This window comes from Triplophysa dalaica, chromosome 10 (assembly GCF_015846415.1).
Source record: "Triplophysa dalaica isolate WHDGS20190420 chromosome 10, ASM1584641v1, whole genome shotgun sequence".
NCBI classification, from domain to species: domain Eukaryota; kingdom Metazoa; phylum Chordata; class Actinopteri; order Cypriniformes; family Nemacheilidae; genus Triplophysa; species Triplophysa dalaica.
Window position 1 is genome coordinate 10963006 of NC_079551.1, and position 23050 is coordinate 10986055.

At 39.0% G+C, this 23050-nt stretch overlaps 1 protein-coding gene across 2 annotated transcripts; it reads right to left on the reverse strand.

The window, feature by feature from the left end:
* Positions 1-6019: 6019 nt before the first annotated feature.
* On the reverse strand, positions 6020-21928 carry tle5 (TLE family member 5, transcriptional modulator). 2 transcript variants are annotated; one of them, XM_056759295.1, is made up of 7 exons: positions 21485-21928; positions 13702-13790; positions 11439-11502; positions 10654-10698; positions 9613-9675; positions 9159-9233; positions 6020-8911 (listed from the first exon to the last, which is right to left on the reverse strand). In XM_056759295.1, exons 1-7 carry the CDS (start codon positions 21509-21511, stop codon positions 8684-8686), a joined length of 591 nt encoding a protein of 196 aa, XP_056615273.1. In that variant the 5' UTR covers positions 21512-21928; the 3' UTR covers positions 6020-8683. The 2 variants fall into 2 exon arrangements, with proteins under 2 accessions (XP_056615273.1, XP_056615272.1); XM_056759294.1 differs by having other exon boundaries at positions 6020-8914; positions 21485-21918.
* Between the last annotated feature and the right edge of the window lie 1122 nt (positions 21929-23050).

Below are 23050 nucleotides of genomic sequence, written 5' to 3' on the forward strand. Positions count from 1 at the left end.
GCACCAGACTTTAATTTACGAAACGTATTACATCTACCTTCCCAAGATTCCCTTTGAGATCCAGTCCCATCTCCTTTACAGTGGTTTATATATCAAATAAAAATGTAAACTGTGCAAATCTTTGCAATGATGACAAATATCACTGGTGCTAAAATTGCAACGGCACCATATTTCAAAATATATATGAGCAAAAATGAGATTTGAGAACTACAGTATAGAAAGGATGATTCTCAACAAATGACAACTTAAATTCTGGCATTTATTTACCATGATGTGATTCAATCCTGTATGTGACTATTTTCTTCTGAGGAACGCAAAAGAAGATATTTTGAGAAATGTCACGGTGGTCATACAATGGAAGACAATTGGGGACCCAATGCTGTTTGGCTGCCAACTTTCTTCAAAATATCTTCTTTTGTGTTCTGCGGAAGAAAGAAAGTCATACAAGCATGGATCTCAATGAGGGTGAGTGAATGATTAAATCATTTACTTGTTTGGATGATCTATCCCTTTAAAAATCTTTCACATTAATGTCGTTTTTTTGTTGTCTTTGTTTTGAAGGAATAATCAGACGAGGAAAGGATCTTGGTAATAAATGAGATGAAAGTTCTCGCTCTCTGTACACAGCTGCAGAAGGGTCTGGCCGGTCGGCACGGTGCCCGGCCAATGTCATGCCAATTAAGTTCATCAGCTAAAAAGTCTTCCATCTGGGAATGCCGCCTGTTTCCGACATTAACCCTTCCCTGGTGTAATACAAAAATGTGGCTGTAAATATTCCTACCCATTCATTTTAATTCAGTTTCCGTTTCACCATGTTCTCTATCTCAATTGCTCATTATATCATCTCTCAAACAGCGCTGTTTTATTCGGTCAGAATCTAGTAATAACCCTTTCGTCATAATGGCGTTGGATAACAGGCTTTAAATAAAAATGGCAGCAATGGTCTATTACGGATCACAATCCGGCTAAATAACTCCATCTGGTGGGAAGCTTCGTTAAAGAGGGAAATGAAAATTACAAGAGTGTTCAACATCAAGCACATTGTGATAAAACTGAAGCTTGAATGTACGATACCAGCGAGCAGCTGTAAAATGGATATTCGGATGATGTTCTCAGTCTGGCTTTCAAATGAAGCGCACTTGAAATAAAGACACAGTAAGCAGAGGCCACGCTTGAGATGTGCCGCAAAGAAGCTGTAATTACAGAAGGGCCACCCTGAGGAACGGATGGGTTTTGGGTTCATTCACACAGACAGCGATTTTCAATAACAAAGCGACCGAAAGTTATACCTATTTTGGGGTGACATAAGCAATTTTTGCTTTATTGCGTTTCCAGCTCACATCATTCTCTCTCTCGCTCTCTGATTTATCATCCTTCCAGTGATCCACCACTCACTTTTTATCTCCCCCTCTCATCACCCCATTCTCATCCCTCAAGGCCGCTTTGATGCCGGTAGCCTGTTCTCCTTTGACCCCCTTGAGAACTCTCTTTGCTTTGTGTTCATACGCACTGCCACATCCCCTGTCTCTGCACTTCTGACTGATGCTTACACTAAATATTTCATGTAGAAAAACTTTGAGTAGAGGATGATAAATCACATGTGATATTCCGACAGTTTCAGACATTCACAAGCTGCACCGTTGGAATGCGCTTGTCTTTTACACACACACCGATGTGTCAGGTGGGGAAATATCATATAACCTTGGGCGTTCCCTTTGACTGACTGGTGTTCTGTAAATGGAGAAATGGAAAAGTCAGGTTACCAAAAAATTTAAATATATTTTCATAGATATTTTATTGTAAGGAAGATAGGAGTTGAACAGTAAGTTACCGTGACATTTTTATACATAGTCTTGAAGTTTCTGGCATTTACAGTTGAGCAATATACTGTATTAAAGTGAACGTAAAATCTAAATGGGCTTTATTTAAAGGAAAAGTGTGAAAAATACTTAAAATATTAAAAAACTATAAAATATTTTGAGGATGGATTCTATGAAGTGTAAACACTGACAATATCAAAACATTGCGTTTGTCTGAGAAACCAAACACAACAACGCAGTTGTTCCTATCAATGGAAGAGGAGGGGAATGTTAATCATTAAATTAATTTAGCAATTTAGTTTTTATAGTAGTACGTGAACTATTTAAACTGTAATAAATGTTTCTGGTTATATTGTAAACTATTTATCAGGACCAAAGTCAGTAGAAAAACTGTATTCATCAAAATACAATGATCCCACCTATTAAACAACTTTCCTATTTTTCAAACCATTCCCAAAAAAGTGATTTAAATAAATTCTGATGACAAAGTCCATACAATTACTTTTATATTGTATATTATATATCAAAAGGAAAACAATTTGGTGTCAATTCTCTTATCATTTACTCACCTCGTATCTTTCGTGGCTTTCTTTCTTCTGAAGACTACTAGAATATATTTGAAGGAATGTTGGTAACGGATACATTAATTGTCCCCATTGACTTCCATTGTATGAACACAAAACCACGGAGACATTTTTCAAAATATCTTCTTTTGTGTTCCAATGAGAAAGAACATACTTTGAATGACAAGGTAACTAAATTATGACAGAATGCATATTTTGGGGTAATCTATGATTTTATAGACTGTGTAGCTCGGAGTTCATCTGTAAAAACAGAATGAAACATTGTATGTAAAGACTCGCTGCACTAAACCAGATCAGTAGAGTCCTTTAACTTGGCAAAACACGTTTTCTTCTTCTTCATTCGCACAGAATACTACTTCAGTCTGTGTGACTGAAACACAACCGCCCTGGCAGTGTAAACAGACCACAAAATGACCACATGCCATTTACCCAGCCACCACCGCCTGGCAGCACCCAAGAGCACGGCCTTGTGGGAAATGCACTTTGGATGCACGGGCACGATAGAGTCATCCGCCAGGGACTCGTACAGCCCCGTTAGCCCCTCCCACCATCATTACCACCACCTGCGGCACATAAGCCGTGCATTCCTCTACCATAAAAGTTAATAGAGCTTCCAGAATATATTTCTCTTCGAAATTCAATTTCTGAACCAAAGATGCAAACAGGGTGAAAAATTCAAGGACAGTATACGCAACTTAAAAAAGAAAAAAGAAAGAAAGAGAGAGAAAGTGGGCACAGATGATCCAGGAAGAGTGATAGGAAATGTGTAAGTACAGGAAGAGAGAGGTGAGGAAAAGTTCAAAAGGCAGACAGGGGAAGATGGAAAGAACAATATGTGAAAGAGTGACATTAGGAGAGGATGGAGAGTGAGAGGTGGAAGAGGAGGCCACGAAGGCAGTATTGTGCTGGTAGCCCGAGGTGTTTTCCTACATAAGACGGCTGATGGATGGAAGAGGCGGTAAACGGATGAATAAAGAATGAGAAATCAGATGAAAGAGTTCTCAAGGAACGACAGCTTTTCCAGCTAGAAATGAGGGAGGAAAAGAATGAGAAAGAAGGGGTTCAGCCAAAAATGAAAATTGTGTCCCCTGTGTGCTATTTAGACTATATAGGTATTAGTAGAGACCGAAAATCACAAGCTTTGCAATGTAAGCGGCTTATCAACACATCCTATTTAATAGCATCTTCATTAGACTGAAAATTCCAAGCTACATCGTATACATAAAATACTGTTGCCAGTATTTTAATGATAAAACAAAAACTATTTTGAGGTTGTTTTTCTGATCTAGTGAATTGTGTGAAAAAGAAGTGCAGCCAAGAATGAACCTGACTCCACCCCAGTACATTTTCACATCTAATGGATCTCTGCAGTCCAATTCCATTGTTTTAGGGACCCGAAACTTTGTTTCAAAGAAAAGTGCTCCCAAATCTCGCTGCTGTCCAGCAAGTGGGGCTTTCAATTTACAGACGATCGAGAGAGAAGTGGATGGATGAGAAAAGAGAAAGATTAGGAAAACAGACCGCCAGTTCTTCTCCCATGGTTCATTGCTAAGCATTGGGTCAACGGAGAGAGAGAAAGAGAGAGAGTGAGTGAGATCAAAGGACAAGAGGGCTCTGAGAAATGAAGATTAAGATGAGTTCTGTGCCCATCTTCGAAAAGACTGAAGGATAGAAAAATGAAAGAGACTTGGAGAAAAAGAGAGAAGAATAGGATGATGAGTCTGGTGTAAGCCTGAAGGCAAGGAACAAAAAGCATGAGCGTGATAGAGAGAGACAGAATAGAGACGACGAAAGGTTTGACAGCACACAATCAAAAACGTATGAATAAACCAGAACAGCACAGAACACAAGAAGAGTCTCCATTGTCAAAGTGTGTGACATATACTGTAGTAGAGAGAGAGTCAATCACGATTATTCAATAGCCTCTCGCTTTTCAATAATCACGTCTCCCCACATCTCTACACTTGACATCAACATTAAGCAGAGAAAATGTCAGTCCACTCTTTATTACAAAAGCTGTAAAGAATATGTTCGGGTCACAGGTAAAGAATAATAATACAAAAAAATCAGTGCTGTCCTTTCAAAACCTTGTATGAATGTTTTTCAGGAAATGGAAAAAAAACACTATAGTTTTAAAATTATTTAAAACTGTGTAGTCAAAGATGAAATGCACTTTTCAATAGTTCAGGTAGATATTTGCAAAACCCAGTGACAAACATAAAGGGTGACTAATAATAATGATTTATGGCAAAAAAATGAAAATCACAAAATATGGACTATATGAGGTTTCAGAAGGACAGCAGCTGTGTGTATTTGTATTTAATTTAATGTTTTTTATGTATGTATTTATTCGACAATTGTAGCTCATATTTTTTTATAGTTCTTAAAAAACAAAATAATAAATATAATTCTGTCATTATTTATTAAAACCTGAATATATTTCCTTGTTTTTGGAGAAAGAAAAAATATTTGGAAGAATGTTTGCAACTAAACACTTCCAGCACCCTTGACTACCATAGTAGTTTGTTTCCCACACATATTTATAATTTTTTTGTGTTTATTTTTTATGTTGCTACATAAGATTAATTCACGTTTTCCTTTTTTGTTTATTATTATAATGTTAGTGCTTTAAACTTATTTCACGCCACGTTTAAGTTTTCCCCATAATTTTTAGATCAATATTTGATTTGATTTCAATGAACAGAAACGTTATATACCAAGATGCCAAAAAAGTTTAAAAATAGGGCTAAAGTAGTTTTAATTTAATGCATGTAAAGATATACAGTAGCACTGGTTTATATAGTTAGAATATATAGTCTATGTATTTCACCTTCCCCCTGTGCACTAAATAAAATGGAGATAGCACAGTTTAAATACGAAAGGAGGTGAAACACCAGAATTTATGATTGAAATGGTAGGCCTATATATATATATATATAACCATTTCAAATCATAAATACTGGTATGATCTCATTTCACTCAGGAAACAGCATTGTGGCATTAAAAATGACATGCTAAATGCAAGAAAACAACAAGACGTAACAAAACCCTGTCTTTCAGACTGTATTCGGACAGAAAATGGGGCACTTTAACATTTATAAAGGCACTGGTGCTCAGATACAGAGAGACCCTGTGAGAGTTTGAGAAAGACATAAACAGAAAGAGCTTTCCGATTCACTGTGGCTTATACGAGAATCGGTACTCACAAACAGAGACAAGGGCACACTGTCATTCCAAGACACGATCCTGAGGAAGTGAGAGAGAGATCGTAACTGTTCTTTATGGTTGACGGAGGAATATATGAAGCCAAATCAGTCTTATTAAAAACCACCAAAGCGTTGACGTCACATACGCCTATTGGACTCAATCTGAACTACGTCACTTCTATAGGACATCTGGTTATCCACTAAACAGAAGCCTTTATCTCTAGACACGTGTGTACTTGACTGTTACTCATACCTTGTCTATGAATGATACACCCACTTCTTTGATAAAGGAGAGATAATCTTGCTTAGATAAACGTTAACCTTCCAAGAAAACAACCAAGATTTCCTTGGACTTCTTAAATCTCACCACACAAACAAGACAAATAACAACAAGTTGACATTTTCTACATTGATTTGATTGATTTTATTTGTAAGGCACCAGAAGCATTTCCTTACTGCAAAAATTTCCATTTATGTATAGTAAATGTTTATGTACTTTGTTTTTAATATGGAATGAAGCTATTTTAACACAATTCATTTTGCACTGGTTGTACAGTATACATGAAATGAAAAGTTGAAAAACAAACTAAAAACTAAAAAGCACAAAATGCTTACAACAAAATAATGGAAAAAGGCAAGCAATGAGTTCTTGGAGGATATGGTTGTCAAGGGTTCAGAAAGAAAGGAGGAAGAGGCGACAACCTGTTCTCAAGCGCCTCAAAAGTAAAGAGGCCTCTAAAACACAGACAGGTCATTCAAGACTGACACAAAGCATCCATTTGCACATAAAGCTTTAGGTCTATGTATAACCTATACATACACCTCTTGCCCACTTTTATAGTAAAACGCTTTAAATTGGGCTAGATCTGAATCTTGAAGGGGTTACTTCGCATCATTCTTGTCTTTCTTTCAAAAAGAAAAAAATAGTAAGAGAAAGAGCAAATTTAACCACATGTGGCAAGGCAACCACACTCATGTTCTTGAAGCTGTGTAGAGAATGAAACCTGGCACTTCTTTAAAAAAAAATAACAAACAAAAAAACATGGGGCAGTTTTAAACTGTATATGAAAACATTTTTTGAAAAGCATCAAAAATAAAATGCAAAGCAAAATTGTTAAGCACTACTATGCAATTTACCAAAACACGTTTTCTGGCCACTTATACGTTTCGAAGCTCCTTACAGATGAAATAATTTTTAGAAACCAAATATTTTTGCACAATTTATTAGACAATTCTCCGAAATAGTTTGAAAGTCTGAATTACAGAGGACATTCTGAACCATTCTGAAGCGACTACAAGCAAACAACTTGCAAACCAATATGATGTAAAAAGTTTGAAATTCAACACTAGATGTGATGAGAAGGAACCAGCATTGTTTCAAAATTTGTTTTAGTACATTGTAACGCCACAAGAATAGTTTTATATACACATTTTGCATAAATAGTTCTTAAAAAGATTTTATTTATGCGAAAATCTGTTTGCTTGTGTTACTCAAATGCGTCCCAATGAGTTTTAGGGGATTTGTGACATCCACATGTGTACAGATTTCATTCTTATAACTGGAATCTGAGAGCGAAACGAGAACAACTTAATTATAACCTGTGCATTTTGTTTAAAAAAATATGACGACTTATATTTGGCATGAAAATACAAAATGCACGACTAGAATACGGTTTAAGTACCCCAAGCACAACTTCTCATAGCCATTTACTGTTGTTTTTAAGTCAACTTGAATTTGTCGATCTAAATACACATCAAAAATGATAATTAACGTATAAAAAATTGGGCCGGGCCATAAGAAAGTGGTTTAATAAAATGGAAATGAATAACATGGCACATTTAAAAAAAAATCCATACTAAAGTGACCCTGAGGGTTTTAGTGTGGATTTGCTATGGGCTTACTGCCCCCTGTGGGTACGATGTCAAATTACAAAAGATGTATTAATTTAAAAGTAAACATGACTGTTCAAACATATTTAACTTTAAGCTTTTACTGTAACCTTAAGATGTTTACCTTAAGGCCTCTTAAGATAATGAAATGTGCTATGAATTTCTATTTTCTACTAAGCGTAATAATCAGGCTTGTTTCTCACCCCTCAGTTTTTCCCATTCTTCTTATAGTGCTACCAAATATTAAAAAGTTTAAAGAAGGTGCTTCTCATTTAGCCAATACATAAATATCGCAAATTTGTTTGCAATACACCTTACCTTCTAAGCAAAACAACATGACTACATTTCTCACCATGTAGACAATCGACGACACGAAAACAAACATCCGACCAAACAAAAGCATCCCTTTTCACTTCGTGAGCGGGTTAGCTCGTATCTCATCATCTAACACTCTCTGTCTAAGACAGCACAAGAGTCCAACACTTTCAAACACGTCAGAAATCAGGCAAACGGGTAGATATACAGTACTGTACGTCAACGGACCTATAATAGCGAGCTTCCTTTCAACAGCATTCGTAATGTTTTGTCTCCAGCCCCCACCGTTTTGCAGTTTAAGGTGTGATTAATGCGCAATCCCGCTTACAATGGTATCGCCGACACTACTCCTAATGGAAAATGCCGCAGTCACGTTTTTAGAAATCCCAGTTGCTTTTAGCCTCAGAGTTACAGCCTGGGGGCCAAAGTGCATCCGACTATTGTGGATTGTAGCTTTAAAAGGTGAAAGGTTTTAAGAGGGAACGAGTGAGCGCGCGGAAAAAACTAAAAGGTGTGAGTTTAACACCATTATTACCTAAGGGTCGATGGTCCATTAACGGATTCAACACCATTTTGTAGACCACTTTCACTACAAGCATAAGAAATATACAATATATATATAGATATATACATACACGCAGGCAAGAGAAAGTGTAAATCAAATCAAATCGAGCATCCGTAACACAATAAAAAGATGGATCGTATAAATACATACTTAAAGCTGGTGGAACAAACCAGAAGAGATGTCAGGTGTCAAGATGAAAGATGAAGGGATTGTAAGAAAAATATGGAAAATGATGAACAAGTGCCTCTGCTCTACGTGGAGCTTTGGGTGATGATAGGATGAAAGACTAGATGTTGCTGGCGACTAGTCAGACTTGTCGCCGTCTTCCTCGCGGTGGCTGTCGTTGGTCTCGCGTGCGCTCTTGTCCTCTTTGGCCAGCTGGGCTTGAGAGGCAAGGATGCTGGAGAGCGAGAAGAGGCCGGAGCTGGAGGTGACGGCGGGGAGGCCGGCCTGTTGGCTGAGGCCGAGGGGGAGAGGGGTCATGGGCAGCGCCAGACCCTGAAGCTGGGACAGCTGGTGAGCCTGGAGCTGCTGCTACACAACAAAGGAGAGAAACAAAAACGTATTATTAAACAAACTGTCTGTAACTTAACATGCAATTGTTATGCTTTTCTTTATCGAGTTATTTTATAAAGCACACTTAACAAAACTGAAAACGAAATGTGACGGTTAATAGTCACAGAGAGCCATTAAAACTCATCAATGAAACCTCATTTATAAATAATTCAAGTGGCAGCAACAGTTCCACTTGTAAACCTGCAGCAGATACACCACATACCCGTATGATGGAGTTCATCTCTGGTGGGGTGACCTGTTTGGCTCTCTCTATGGCCCCCAGAACCTGCTGCTGGTGCTGAAATGCATAAATCGTGTCATGACTCCTCACAGCATACTTTATATTATAACCCCGTCCTCCAACACACGCATTCACAAAAAATGCCAATTATATGTCGATCATTTAATTGCACTGTAATTTCGCATTAAATTATGCGGCGTGCCATGAAAATTTGGCACCCAATTGTTTTAACACAAATCAATTTGCGTACGACTGATAATTAACTTCAAACAAATACTAAGTACATTACAGTCCTCACAGAGAGTGTAATGCATTACTGATTTAAACATTGACTCGAAGTGTAAATCAATACTAATAGCACAAGACTAATTGTAAACATGAAGGCAGGGTGTTATAATACATAATGTTCAGGTACGGCTGCTATCTCTTTCTGTACCTCTTGAGACAGGTAAGGCAAGACCTGAGCGCAGATCCCATTTAATCTCTTCACAATCTCCGCCTGTAGGGACGAAAACACAGACACACACACACACACATATCAGTGTTCAGCAAATTCTTCCCTTTGAAATCCCCAAATCCTCACCCTCACTCAGCCCCTGAAATACCAGCAGACCACTGCAGTAAGGTTTTATGTAAATACAGTGAGATCCGTGCAAAAAACAGAGACCACTAGTAATACTTCTGCGTGGCAAATTTCTAACTTTATATAATATTTATGTATAAATTGCACAATAATTTGAGTGAACTGTAAATTTACAATAATCATGAAACCTATTACCAATGATACATTTTTTGTCATTTTGGATGTTGTATTTAAATCAACTCGTCTCAAAAAACAGGGGTGTTGCGGATTATTGTAAAATGGACGTGATGCTTCCGAGAGAGAAAGAGCCAGAAAATGGTATTTATCCAAAAAGCCAACAAAAGCTTGGCAGAAAAATAAAACTGTGACACAAAAAGAGGGGCAACGACAACCCTGTTGACACTTATGCAGCACACAAACCTGAATAACAAATACTGGCATCTCTTATTTTGTGCATTCCCATCACTCTCTCTGCTAGCTTTTTTAACATATCTAATTTTTTATCATATTTAAGTGTCACTTAAAGGGGCAGAGACGGTAAATTGCCTTTGTGGGAGTGGTCTGTGTGCTAGTGGTCACTTAACGCTCAAGCCAATCTGATGCATAAAGATCTAAGGGATGGACTCAAAATTGGTTATCATTCAGTACAAACAGCACTGTTTAAGGCGAGGTGCCATTGGCAGCACCACATTTAAAATGGTTAATTTCCTATGGACACACATTCACACGTAACATTTTTAGGCCAGCTCAGAAACAACGGCCTTGAACGGCATAATCAAATAGTACTCAATGAACAAAACAAAATGCATGAAAATGAAACGTTGCACATTTACTAGTTCTCAAAGAGGTGCAGAAATCGTCAGACTGGACAAAAGGAGAAAGAGCCAGACTTACCTGCTTGTGCATTTCAATATTCAGCCCATAGGACATCTCATAGTACTACAGAAAAATACAGACACGTACACAGTATTACACATTGATGTAAACAAGCAGGACTCACTTCTTTGATAAAGCTAAACATTGTAAAATGTAGTTAAGCTACTAACAAAAAGTATCTAACTGCACTGCAACTTATATACAAAACGTATATAATAATAATAATAAAATACAAGAAATTAACCTTCTGAAAGAATGTTCACTAAATTGGATTTTGCAATGCTTGTATACACAGTAAAGGCTTTTATTTGTTTTTATGTACACATAAGATCTATATCCAGCATAAGCTGTAGATCCAATGCAAGACCGTGCAGCTCCTGTGATACAGTCAAACTTGGATTCAGGGTCGGCTTCTGCCAAGCAGCAGTAGGTCCCAGAAGCAATTACCACCCACGCAAAGCGGACGCCCACCCCCCATCATCCAGCGGGTGCGGACATAGCAGGAACCCGATAGCCTATTAGAGGGAGGAGGGGCGCTGGCTGATGCGTGTGAGAGCGACGCCGCACAGATTAAATGAGATTAAGCTGCTCGACGGATCAATTAGAGGAGGAATATCAGACGGCAACACAGGGCTCAGAGCCGGAGGCAATGAGGTTAGAGGGGATTCGTGGGGGTGGGATGGGGGTTCGAATGAGATGTTGTAATAGAGCAAAAGGAAGACGGTGAGGACTAGGCTCATGTTAGGGCACATCTAGCCAGAGGCGCATCCCGCCGGAGGAGAGCTAGTCCTGGGCAGACTTACCATGATGTAATGACGTTGCATTTCTGACTTCTCGCTGGCCAGCTTGTCACATTCGAGCTTCAGACTAAAGAAAAGAAACAAAGAACAGTGGAAAAAATGTAATCTGGGTTCGGTGACAGTTAAAAATATTAATATCTGACCTACTTTATGAACATATATTGGACTTTCACAGAAAAAACATTGAAGGAAGGATGGGAAATAATATCAGATCGCAGTTAGAATCGAACCTGCGACTGCGACTACCACACAAGCACCAACGCTCAATGTGTCTTAAAGTGATAGTTCACCCAAAAATGAAAATTCTATCATCTTCTTTCATCAAGATATTTGAAGAAATTTGGTAACCGAACAGCACTGGACGCAAAACCAATGCAAGTGAATGGGGTCCAAACAACGACTTTCTTCAAAATATCGTCTTTTGTGTTCTGCGAAAGAAAAAAGTCATACAGGTTTGAAATGACAAGACAAGTAAATGATGACAGGATTTTTATCATCGGTTGAACTATCACTAAGCATGTGCACTAACCGCTATGCGATTCCTCTGACTGCTTTAAAGATGGCGTTTTATTATCAGATACAGATGCCCAACCGGGCTCCCCATTATTTCTTTTGTTCCCAAAGAAAACAAAGACGTGGCATTTCCATCAATGTGACAAATGGAAATCAATTAGCGCTTCCATATGGAAAAAGATTACGCTCAGCGTCTGATTGGATCACATCCAGCATTCGCGTGAAAAGAAGCCAAGAGAAAGTATCTCATCTATACGAAGAAAGTGACAGCCTTTAAATTCAGTACTAGAGATTTCTACAGCATGTGACAACTGCTCTGTGTCTCCTCATACCTCTTCAGTCTGCTGCTTCCACTTATCCCAAAAAAGAGAAAAAGAAAAAAAACTGCTGCTATGACTGTGTAACATATATTGGTGTTGTCATGGTGACCATCCTCCCTGCTGCCAGGCTACCTGTGATTGGCCATGCCAGCCACTGATTGGCCGAGACCTCCTGAAGGTTCCAAAGATGCTCTTGGAGAAAAGAATACACTACGACACGTTGATGGAGTTTTATTGCCGTTCCTTTCCGCTTCCAAATCGCTCCTGCTGTCATTTTTATTTTGATTTATGTATTCCCTGATCTATTTATGCATTTGTAGAAGGGAACGACAGCTCGGCGAGGCTCTGGGGACCGCCCGCAGTACATTTCTTTTAAAAGCCTGGAAAAAACGACTCGTCTTTTGAATCTCAATTGAAGTCAATGGAGGCGAATCCATGCTCTGAATACACATACAAAATGTAGGGCCTGTTCTTCCATGTAGCAGGGTTAAATGAGGGTTCGCTTGTTGTCATGGGAATAGGGAGGGAAAGTCATGTTGCCTTAAAAACGGGCCAGTCGCTGAGCCTTTGTGTCTTCCCGACACACTTTAAAGAGTCTTTAGTTTCCGTCTGCAGAAGTCAAGGCATCAGAGGTATCGCAGTAGCCGTTTCATGTTAATCGGTATGGGAACGAGGCATTAGCGGCAGCATGCTAGATTCGCTCTAAGAGATTAATAATATAATGCTGCTAATAGTGAGTTTTGTCGGATGGCCTTGTAGAGCCCTGCTTTAGAAGGTATGGTGCACCCGAATTAAAAAAATGTTAAATGTAAATGTACTTACACACCCCTATGTTGCGTCAAACCCTTATAACTTTTATAGCTTTAATTTTTTTCTGTGAATCTAAAGAAGAAATTTGAAGACTGCAGTGGTTCCTCTTATTTTGTAACTGTGGTGAATGAGGACTGGAGCTTCGATGCTTTAAAACGAACGCTAAAGCACTATGAAAGTTGACTTGTGCGTTATATATTTTATATGAAGTTATATTCAGTCCATAAGGTTTTTCACACAAGACTTGGCTCAAGACGCAGAGTCTACATGTAAGGATAGTTTCCCAACAAATGAAAGATCTTTTATTCACCCTCATGTCATTTCAAACCTGCATGACTTATTTTCTTTTGCAGAACACAAAAGAAGATATTTTGAAGAATGTTGATAACTAAGCACCTCTAATCCCTATTGACTTCCATTGCATGGACACAAAACCACAAAGATTTTTGTTGTTCAAAAGAATATATATAAATGATGACAGAACAACCAGTAAAATCCTATCAGATGTCTTTTATGTTTTATGGAGAAGACAAACACATTTTAGAACAACATGAGGGCGAATAATGCCGAATATGATTTTTTGTGTACCGTTCCTTTATGCTATTAACAGTGTGGGTACGCACCTGTGGTATTGTGCTTGAAGAAACTGGAACTCATCCTTGATGCGATCGCACGAGTCTGACGTCGTAAACTTCAGCTGCTGCGATGAAGCCTGCAACGAAACCAATTTACGCCAGTCAATTGCATTATTCAAAGCATGTACATCACAGCATCAGCTGGACATCCACGACCACCGCAGCCATTTCAATGTGCATGCCAAGATCTGCAAAATCTGGCCGTAACAAGACAAGCCTTTCAAAATATAGAGGATTTCTGCAATCAAGTGTGAATTCACCAAAACGTTCCTCTAGCAAAGGCACCACATCAAATCTTGGATGGCTTTCTGCGACAAACCTCATCATTTAGAATACATCTGTCATGTTTGGAGATTGATGTCGCCAAGGTTTCTCAATTACGCATTTTGCGCTCACAGGCGAGCTTATTTCCATGTGTGGGGGCCACAACTGCAGGGGAAATGCAGATGTTATTGGAACGGTTTTTGATTTTCGGGGTGATACAACATTGGCGGAATTCCCAATGAGAAACTGCCATACTCAAATTTTGATGCACGCGAACCTTCTAGTATTCATTGTAATTCTGGCAACGGCAAGAAAAGACAACTCTGACAACAATTGTCGACTTTGAATGAATCATAGAAGCCTGCATTATCATCTGCACTTCTTCTGATTGTTGGTGTACATACACAAGATGAACATCAGAGCCTGAATCATCACGTTGTTTTCCAAATCACCAACATGTTGTTGACTCCTTTCACTCTGCAGGTGAGTGTTTGCGGGTAAAAATTCTTGGTACCCACCTTTAACACAAACCGTGCACTTCTGCTTCCTCCGTGCTCGGAGCATATGAAAGAGACGTTTGGGTGGACTGGACAGCGGGCACTTACTGCCCCAAACACTCGATCTATTGCAGGCGGTGTTAACAGTAGCCATCGCATCTCTGCGTGGCCACAGGAGATATGGCTTCCCAGGGGTACTCTGTGCAATGAGGCCGACTGGGAACGTTTCAGACTCAATTTCCTCCAGTGGAGCGTCCGGCAGCAGGGAAATCACAGGTTTTACATTAGCACAATGATTGCTTTCGACTGCAGCCATGCTGACCAACATCACGGCATGTACATAAGAGATAGTCCACCCTGTATGACTTTCTTCCAAATATCTTCTTTTGTGTTATGCAAATAAAGTTGTAAACCAAACAACACTGCCCCCATTGTATGAACATGAAACCACGGAGACATTTCTTTTAATATCTTCTTTTGTGTTTTATAGAAGAAAGAGTTACATAAAAGTTTCGAATCAAATTTTTATATTTAGGTGAACTATTGATTTAATGTGCTGGAAGCTCAAGCTCAACCTTTAAAAAAATCATATAAAATAGCAAGACAAGTTTCATAATAATTTTGACCTTTGCGGCTTTGACATTTGTCTGACACATTTATCCAAAACTAATTACAGTACATATAGGCTATAACATGGACCTGGGTTTAGATGTCCATGATCAACCAGTTACAGTACAAGTAAAATCAATGCACAGATGCTGATTCATACCTATACAGGGTTTCGGCCCCTTTGGTCATGCTACACTACCCCTTTGAAATGACGAGAACCTTCAACTAATTATTTTTAGATTAAGAGCAAATCCTATATTCACTTAAAAAAATCTCCGACACATACATGCGCACTCATGCGTGCACACACGATAGCCAAAATATGGGACAATCCCTAATTTGCCTGCTTCTGTGTGCTTCTCCTTTGAGATGCAATTAAACCATAACGAGGCTTTATACGCTGGTGGGCAAATCGTGAGTCTTCAGCGGGTAAATGGGATTCATCATTCCTGTAATTTACAGTTGGCCCTCCCACCCGAGCGTTTAACAGATAAAGAAAATTCTCTGCAACCATTATGTCGGTAGTTCTTTTTTCGTCCCAAAAGGATTACAAACAAAGGACAGGACGTAGTTATCTGAGAAGAAAGTAGTTGCGTGAATTACAGTGCGTGCTCGTGATCAAGCTGGGGACCAATGCCGGGAACCCAAGAGGCACTAGGACCTGCGGCGAAATCAAAAGGTTTTTCGGTGTATCTGGAGAAAAGTTTAGCTCAATACAACACTACTCCTAATATTCCGCAAGTTACAATTTATAGTCTACAAAGTGTCCGTGTGCATGAAATGCCTACGGTTTGTTTTCAGAAATGCACAATGTATATGAGCTATCTGCAGAATTAAAGGTACAGTACACCCCCAAATAAAAATGTACTCAGAAAGAATTTTATTGCAGACATTATTGCTCTTCCTTAATATCACTGTTTTTTTAAAGTGACGAAAGGCCTGTGAACAGAAAGCTATCGTGGGATACAACAGCAGGACAGAAGCCAATTGTATATGGGGGCAGGATTTGATTTTTATAATTATCTATAATCCCCGCCTTAGTAACCGTAACCCCAACCTTTGTCGCTCCTGGAGAAACTACGTTATTCCACTTCCGAGCTGACCTCTGTAAGGCGTCTGAAAAGAGATTATTCACATTTTATCACATCAGAAGCAGCGTGCTCCCAAACACAGGCTTCCTCTAGCAGGAAAGACCGACAGTGGCAGTCAAATTACCGACAAATAGCTGTCACGCAGCATAAAAGATACACAACACAGCGGGTGGAGGTACTGAGAGAGAGACCGAGACCGATGGGAATACCAGTCACAAGTAGCGCAGTGAGGACAGCCAGCACGTTTGAAAAATTAAAAGCAGGCAGGTCAAGGTGATTGTGAGATTACAGCGGTGATTGAGATTGATGCTCTGTTGGTAAAGAGTTCGCCACGGGTCAGAGGCTCCAGAAGACAGCCGATTACTCCATACCCGGTAACAAATGACACGGCTATGGGAGGTGAGGCCTGCAAATACTCATCCCTCAAAACCGTTCTTCTTGCCTTTTGGACCTAGGTCACGTTTTAACAAATAAAAAGATAAGATACACATAGCGATGTTTTAAACTTTACGATCCTAGTTACATGTCTTAGTGTGAACAGGACTTTAACCTTTGGTTCCGGAGGTGGAAGTGCTTTAGGAGCAGTTTTTTTCAGCTTGGTGCGTCTTTCGACTGGCTTGTCTGAGCGAGGTGCTGCCACATTAAATAGTAGTCCCCCGCCAGGCTGCTTTGTTCCAGGCCGCTGCTTTACTCTGGGGTTCTGCTTTCCCACAGTGCGAGTCCATCAATGTCAGAGAATACTGATGCTTCCTGCCTGTCTCGCCACACACACAATTCACGAACACGTGTGGAACATACAAAGCCTCTAAGCTACGAGCGACTGGCAAAAAAACCCTGCGCTAGTAAAAATAATCCCGCTACGCAATTATACCAGCACGCGTCCTTCACACCAAAGACCGGGAACAACACAAACAGCTAGACAAGCTAATTAAGCCATCCCAGCCCCGTCCTTTCACAGCGGTACAGGCCTAGCCCGTTAGCGTCGGATGGCGCATTGTCGATCCTTTCCCTCATCCTGTTCACGACCGCATTTTTTGTACGTGTTCATTTAAAGGTGCCCTGAGATCTATTTGTCATGGTAATGAGTGGAATGTCACTATTTCTATTTCTCATACGTATTTATTACTTGCAAACTTCCTTGCGCTATGTATCATTTGCAAGTAACTGTATGCTTCGGAGATGGATTACAACCGAAAATATGCTGAACAACCATATCAAGGGAGTAGAATATTATAGGGGTGGGTTCTTTTGACTGATAAGGAACCACCTAGCAACCACCAAAACACATAGCAACACCTTAGTAACTAACTGTAAACATCTTAACAACACCTGGGCAACTACAAATAAATCGATTTTACGAAGATAACATGTTTGAATTCGTACAGTGATGTTAGGTTTGGGGATGTTAGGTCTGGGGGTGGGGTCAGGGCTTCTGTATTGGGTTTTTCTAAGAATCGTACATTTTTGCATTATTTACGTTGTACGAATTCATATGAAGTAGTCATGTTGTGCAATAGTTATGAAATCCTGTAAGATCAGGTTGAGAACACCTTGACAGTAAATACTCAAGCACTACTTAAATTTTCTTCAAACTAGATCCTCCAATAATTTGTATATCCTTTCAATGAAAATAATTTTTTGAATACGAGTTACAGTAAAATCCCATGCAGTATGAACCATGTCTCAAAAAAATTGTATTGTATACATACGAGTAAAATCCTCCATGTGCAACAAAAAAAAGGTTTGTTTAAAAGTGTCTCAAATTCTTCACTTTGTACGTGTGAACGTGTACATTTTTTATCATCTTGACAACAGCGTAAAAAATGTGAACTGGGCCTCTTTCTATGCCTGTCTGTGTGTGTTGGTGTGTAAGAAATAGAGTTTATTTAATGAGCAAGATGTGGGACAACAGGGATTATACGCCGCGTTGAGGGATTTGTGTGTGAAAGATGGAGGTCTATCCTCCTCACTCGAGCAGACTTAATAAATCTGCCCCAAAGCCCCTCCCAAAGTATCAGGTCGGGGAAAACACACACACTAGTGTGCTCTCCCGTGTGTGTGTACATTTCCGTGCCAACTCTTGCCTCCCTTTCAAGCCATTACTGCAACAATGGCTTTCAGAAACGACTCCTCGAAAAGCCCCAATCAATGGCGTACTCCAATTCACAAATCTCCACCATTATGACATCACTCGTCTGGATCTAAATTCAGTGGCACTGCGAACAAAATGGAGGACAAAATGCTATTAAATGTCATCTTCCCTACGTGCCGCACAAAGAAATGAGATACGGTGACAGGTATGGTCGTGGGACGCTAAACTAAATATTTCCATTATTTGAAACGGCTCGCAGCAGGAAGCGTCTGAATTACAGCTTCTGCTTTTAGCAAAAAGCTTGAAATGGCGCTGTGGCATTGCATCGCATCCGTAATGCATGCTTTTAACTATGCGTGTTGGGTCATAATAGTTCAATTTAGAAACTAGAAAGGGTGTCTTGTTATGGGAAGGATACAAGTTACATCTACAATGCCAAAGCGCAACATATTTTAAGATTTTTACTATTTCACTCAACAAAAAGGCTGCATGTAAGACTTGTGGACGATTCACAATTAGGGTTGTTCCGATACCGATACTAATATCGGAAATGCCACTTGAATCGAGTACTTGAATCCATGTACCGATCCAATACCATTTTCTTAAACAGGACCTAATTATGCCCGCTAGCTTCACTTAACCCTGCAAATGGGAAATCACTTCTTCGCTGCTCAGAATGCAAACACAGTAAAGCACCGTTTAGAGCAACGAAGAAATGAAAAAGTGATAGCAGTATGTTCTCTGTTTGGCAGTATTTCAGAGTGGACCAACCAGCCAGTAAAACTGAGACTTCATAAAAATAAATAATATTACTGTCAAATGTCTGTCAGATAATAAAATACAATAGTTTACTGAATGTATTTCTTCATGTTTTATTAAGGGATAAAGCACACCATAGAATAATTCTATCAATTCATACAGGACTAGTAGTATATACAGCTGTATACAGATACATACCCAGGTCAGTACTCGGTATCGGCGAATAACCTGAGCCCAGGTATCAAAATCATTATCGGGAAGGGAAAAAGGGTATCGAAACATCTCTATTAACAATTCTTATCTCAGGCCAGTTGGAGTAAACACCTTCTGTGTCATGCCTGGCCAGAAGTCGTTTCTATGGAGTCGAAGCACCCTGTTTCACTTTTGCTCATTCATTACAAGGCTGCAAAGGAGCTGTACAGTTTCACTTTCAGACATCTGAAATAAGAGACTTTGACACCTCACTTCAACACCTTATCAGGAAACTAGGTTGGAAAGGAGGATCTGGTGTATAGTAAAATAAACAATTAGTTGTTCTTTGCATAATTCCTGAATCTTTTTACTACTTTTTCAACCAATGATAATTAAAGGATAGTACGACCAGAAATGAAATTTTGTCATTTGCTCAAACTCATATAGTTTAAAACCTTGATGGGTTTCCTGGTTTTCGTTGGAACCGAAACAGTTTTTTTTCACACAGTGTTGTTTTGGGTTTTCTGTTTTCAATGGGAGTGGATTTTGACTACCTCCACTCAAGAATCGAATAGGCGCAAAGGTGTTCTCCATGTGACTCACTGTCCATTTCAAGACTTTTGCTGTCTCTGTGTAAAATTGCAAATGATGTATCTTTTAACAGATTTAAAGATTTTTTGAAATTACTTTGTGGAGATTAGAGCAATTTCTAGGCAATCACTAGAAAAATGTGAAGAATGTCTAGGAATATATATAACCTAGAATTGAAATGTCATGGACTTTGCAAGGGCCCTTTTTTATTTCTAGGTTTTTAAGGACAATATGAACACTGGGATTTAAAAGTCCGCCTAAAAACGAAAATTATTTTAGCGTGTATTCATCCTAGTGTAATTCCAAACCTGTTTTACTGACTTTCTTCTCAAGAACACAAAAGAGTTGGTCATCAAACAAAACTGACCCCCGTTGACTTCCATTGTATGCACGCCAACCTAACTGAGACATTTCTCAAAATATCTTTGTGTTCCACGGAACAAAGAGTCATATTCAGGTTTTAAATCACACGAGGATGAATAAATGATAAAACAATCAAGTGTTCACCAGATTTTTAAAACTTAATTTTGCAAACCAAACCAAATTTTCTTTCCTGTAGCTCAGTGGTAAGAGCATTGCGTTAACAACGCAAGGTTGTGGGTTCGATCCCATGGGATTGCAAATACCTATGTAAAATGTATAGGATAAAGCAATGTAAGTCGCTTTGGATAAAAGCGTCTGCCAAATGCCTAAATGTAATGAAATTTACCATAAAGACTTCTGAAACTAATAAGACTGGTTCTTAAACTCGTGTCCAGCCATTCCATTTTAATTTCGGCGCCCAATCTAAATATCTATAATGTTAGCTCATGAATAACTAACAGCAAAAAACATGATAAAATCATGAGATTCATCACGTTACAAAACATGAACATGTAAAAGCACCGAACTAAGCATAAGACAAAGGGGTTGACCACACATTACCCAGGTGAGTTAGTTTATTTAGGACATTTTTAACGACACTCACTTATGTAAACAAATCCATATTATTAGTTTATAGCTCCCCATATTAAACAGCACAGTGTACACACTAGATATATTCTTTCCAAAAGAGCAAGAGGTAGTGCGCACCACAGACGTCTGCTTTGCAGGGGACATTTTACGTTATGTAAATATATACGTCATTAAATTTAATCCTAGGTTTGTGTCAAAGGTCTTGCTGTTCATCAAAACCCTTTATTCCTTAATATTTGATAATAGTCTTACACATAAACGCACAAATGCCATTGGTCCATTTCGCAGCTGGCTGAGGGAATGTTTTATTTATATTAAATCTCATCACATCATGCGATGCTGAAAGCTAGCCTACATACAACCGAACGGTTTATTAAAAGATAGCGCCATACTTGTTTATCACTGACATCATTTGGATAATTAAGGATATTTATTTGCCTTGCAAATTTTAACGCAGAAATTTCACGTCGAGTCCGATCACACATCCAACGATACATTGTCCCTATTTGCCACACGAATTCACTTCAAACGCACGCGTTTGTGTACGTTTTGTCAAAATTGTATGCAAACAACAACAAAATAACAAGAAGCACGACACGTATTTGATCTTTGTGGCAAGTTTCGTCTCGCGCGGAGCTCAACGGATGCGTCCTCTGCCAATGCTAAGCTGAAGCCAGCTAACAACATCAACACAGCGAGCAAACACCGCGAATAACACTCACCGAGTGCCTGGATTGTGGAAACATCATGTCAGTTTTTGTCTTCGGGGTCTTGCTTTCTCCTCCTTAAAGAACAGCGAAGCGGTTTGCTCGGCAGACGTTTATATTTGTCAGTGTTGTCTTTGTTTCGTCGCTAGCTTGAAGCTCCTGTGCCAGCTACAGGCAGCTCGAGCTGCTGCTATGGCAATAAAGCAGCCTGACGTGAGCGCGCTCTTTAACACGCATTCGGCATGGAAAAACGGAACTAAAGACGATTTGCTGGACTTCGGTGGGCCGATGTTTGGGTTTTCCTTCTTTGGCACGTCGGGAATTATGTCGGGTAGGACAGGTCTCGCTTTCGCCCTCCTTCGTGATGGGAGGAAATCGAGTGGCGGTGTGCGCGCGCGAGATGAAGTGAGTTTTGGGAGGTGATGGCAGCTCCTGCTGTCTGGATGGCGTGGTGCGAGTGTGGGGCTGTTTTAAATCCTGTGACCTGCCCTACCTAGACAGCATCTTGAGATACCACCAAAACAAACGCATGCAATTAAAATGCTGTTTATTTAACACTAACGGAACCCTTTTGTGGTAAATATGTGAGCACGTTTTTTTAAATTGTAGTAAACCACGTAAAAAATACGGCAGCTTAATATTCTTTATACTTCATTTACGTATATCGTAGTATATAGTAGTTTATTATACAGTCACACAGGTAGTGTATACTGCAGTATTCTGTAGTGTATACAGAGTTGATAAAATTGCAGTAAATAGGGTAATATTCACTATATAGTCAGGTTCCAAGTATGTAGGAATTTTACTAGAGTTTACTAGAGTAAATACTTTAAAGGAGTAGTTCACCTTCAAAATAAAAGTTCATTTATTCACCCTCTTGTCATTTCAAACCTGTATGACTTTTTTCAACACGAACGTTACCAATATTATTTAAAAGATCTGTTAAGTTAATTAACATTAAGTATCCTAATGTATTTTTCATGTGAGATCTTTGCATTTTTTTATTAAAACTATTTACCGACTAGAGAGTTTTGACCTGTTAAAACTTTCGATTCGAACCATCACACAGCATCTTAGGTTTAAACCCACCTCGATTTCCAATGATGCCGTCTAGATAGGCGGCTCACTAGGATTTGAGACAGACTCTGGGTATGCAGGTTGGTTACTAAATAGATAGGCCAAATGTGGTGTTGTGTGGAATTGTAAACCCGGCCAGGTGCAAGTGCATCAAACTTTTTGTATCTTATCATAATGTTATTGTGGAACAATGTATTTTTTTTTGGAGGTCTATTTAAATGTACATAATATCATTCACTAAAAAAACAAAATACTACTTATAAAATTAATTCATGTGTCCACAGAAATCTATCTAGCATTAAATTCTAGCTAAATGTATAGGTAAAACTTTTCAATAATCTCAGCATTTAGTAATACATCATAAAAAAAGTTGTATCTGTTAACATTACTGCACAAAGAACTAATAATTGTATTGGCAATGACGTACATTAACACACTAATAAATGCAGAAAACTACATTAATTTTTGTAAGTTAATGCATTTAATAATGTTAACCTGTAAAGT

What these genes read in the sequence shown, in the direction of transcription:
- tle5 (XM_056759294.1), bottom strand. Translation starts at nt 21,511, where the DNA reads ATGATGTTTCCACAATCCAGGCACTCG. An exon ending in CTTCAAGCACAATACCACAG is followed by an intron (nt 11,503 to 13,701) that starts GTGCGTACCCAC and finishes TCTTTTCTTTAG; the next exon opens with TCTGAAGCTCGAATGTGACA. An exon ending in TGCAACGTCATTACATCATG is followed by an intron (nt 10,699 to 11,438) that starts GTAAGTCTGCCC and finishes ATTTTTCTGTAG; the next exon opens with TACTATGAGATGTCCTATGG.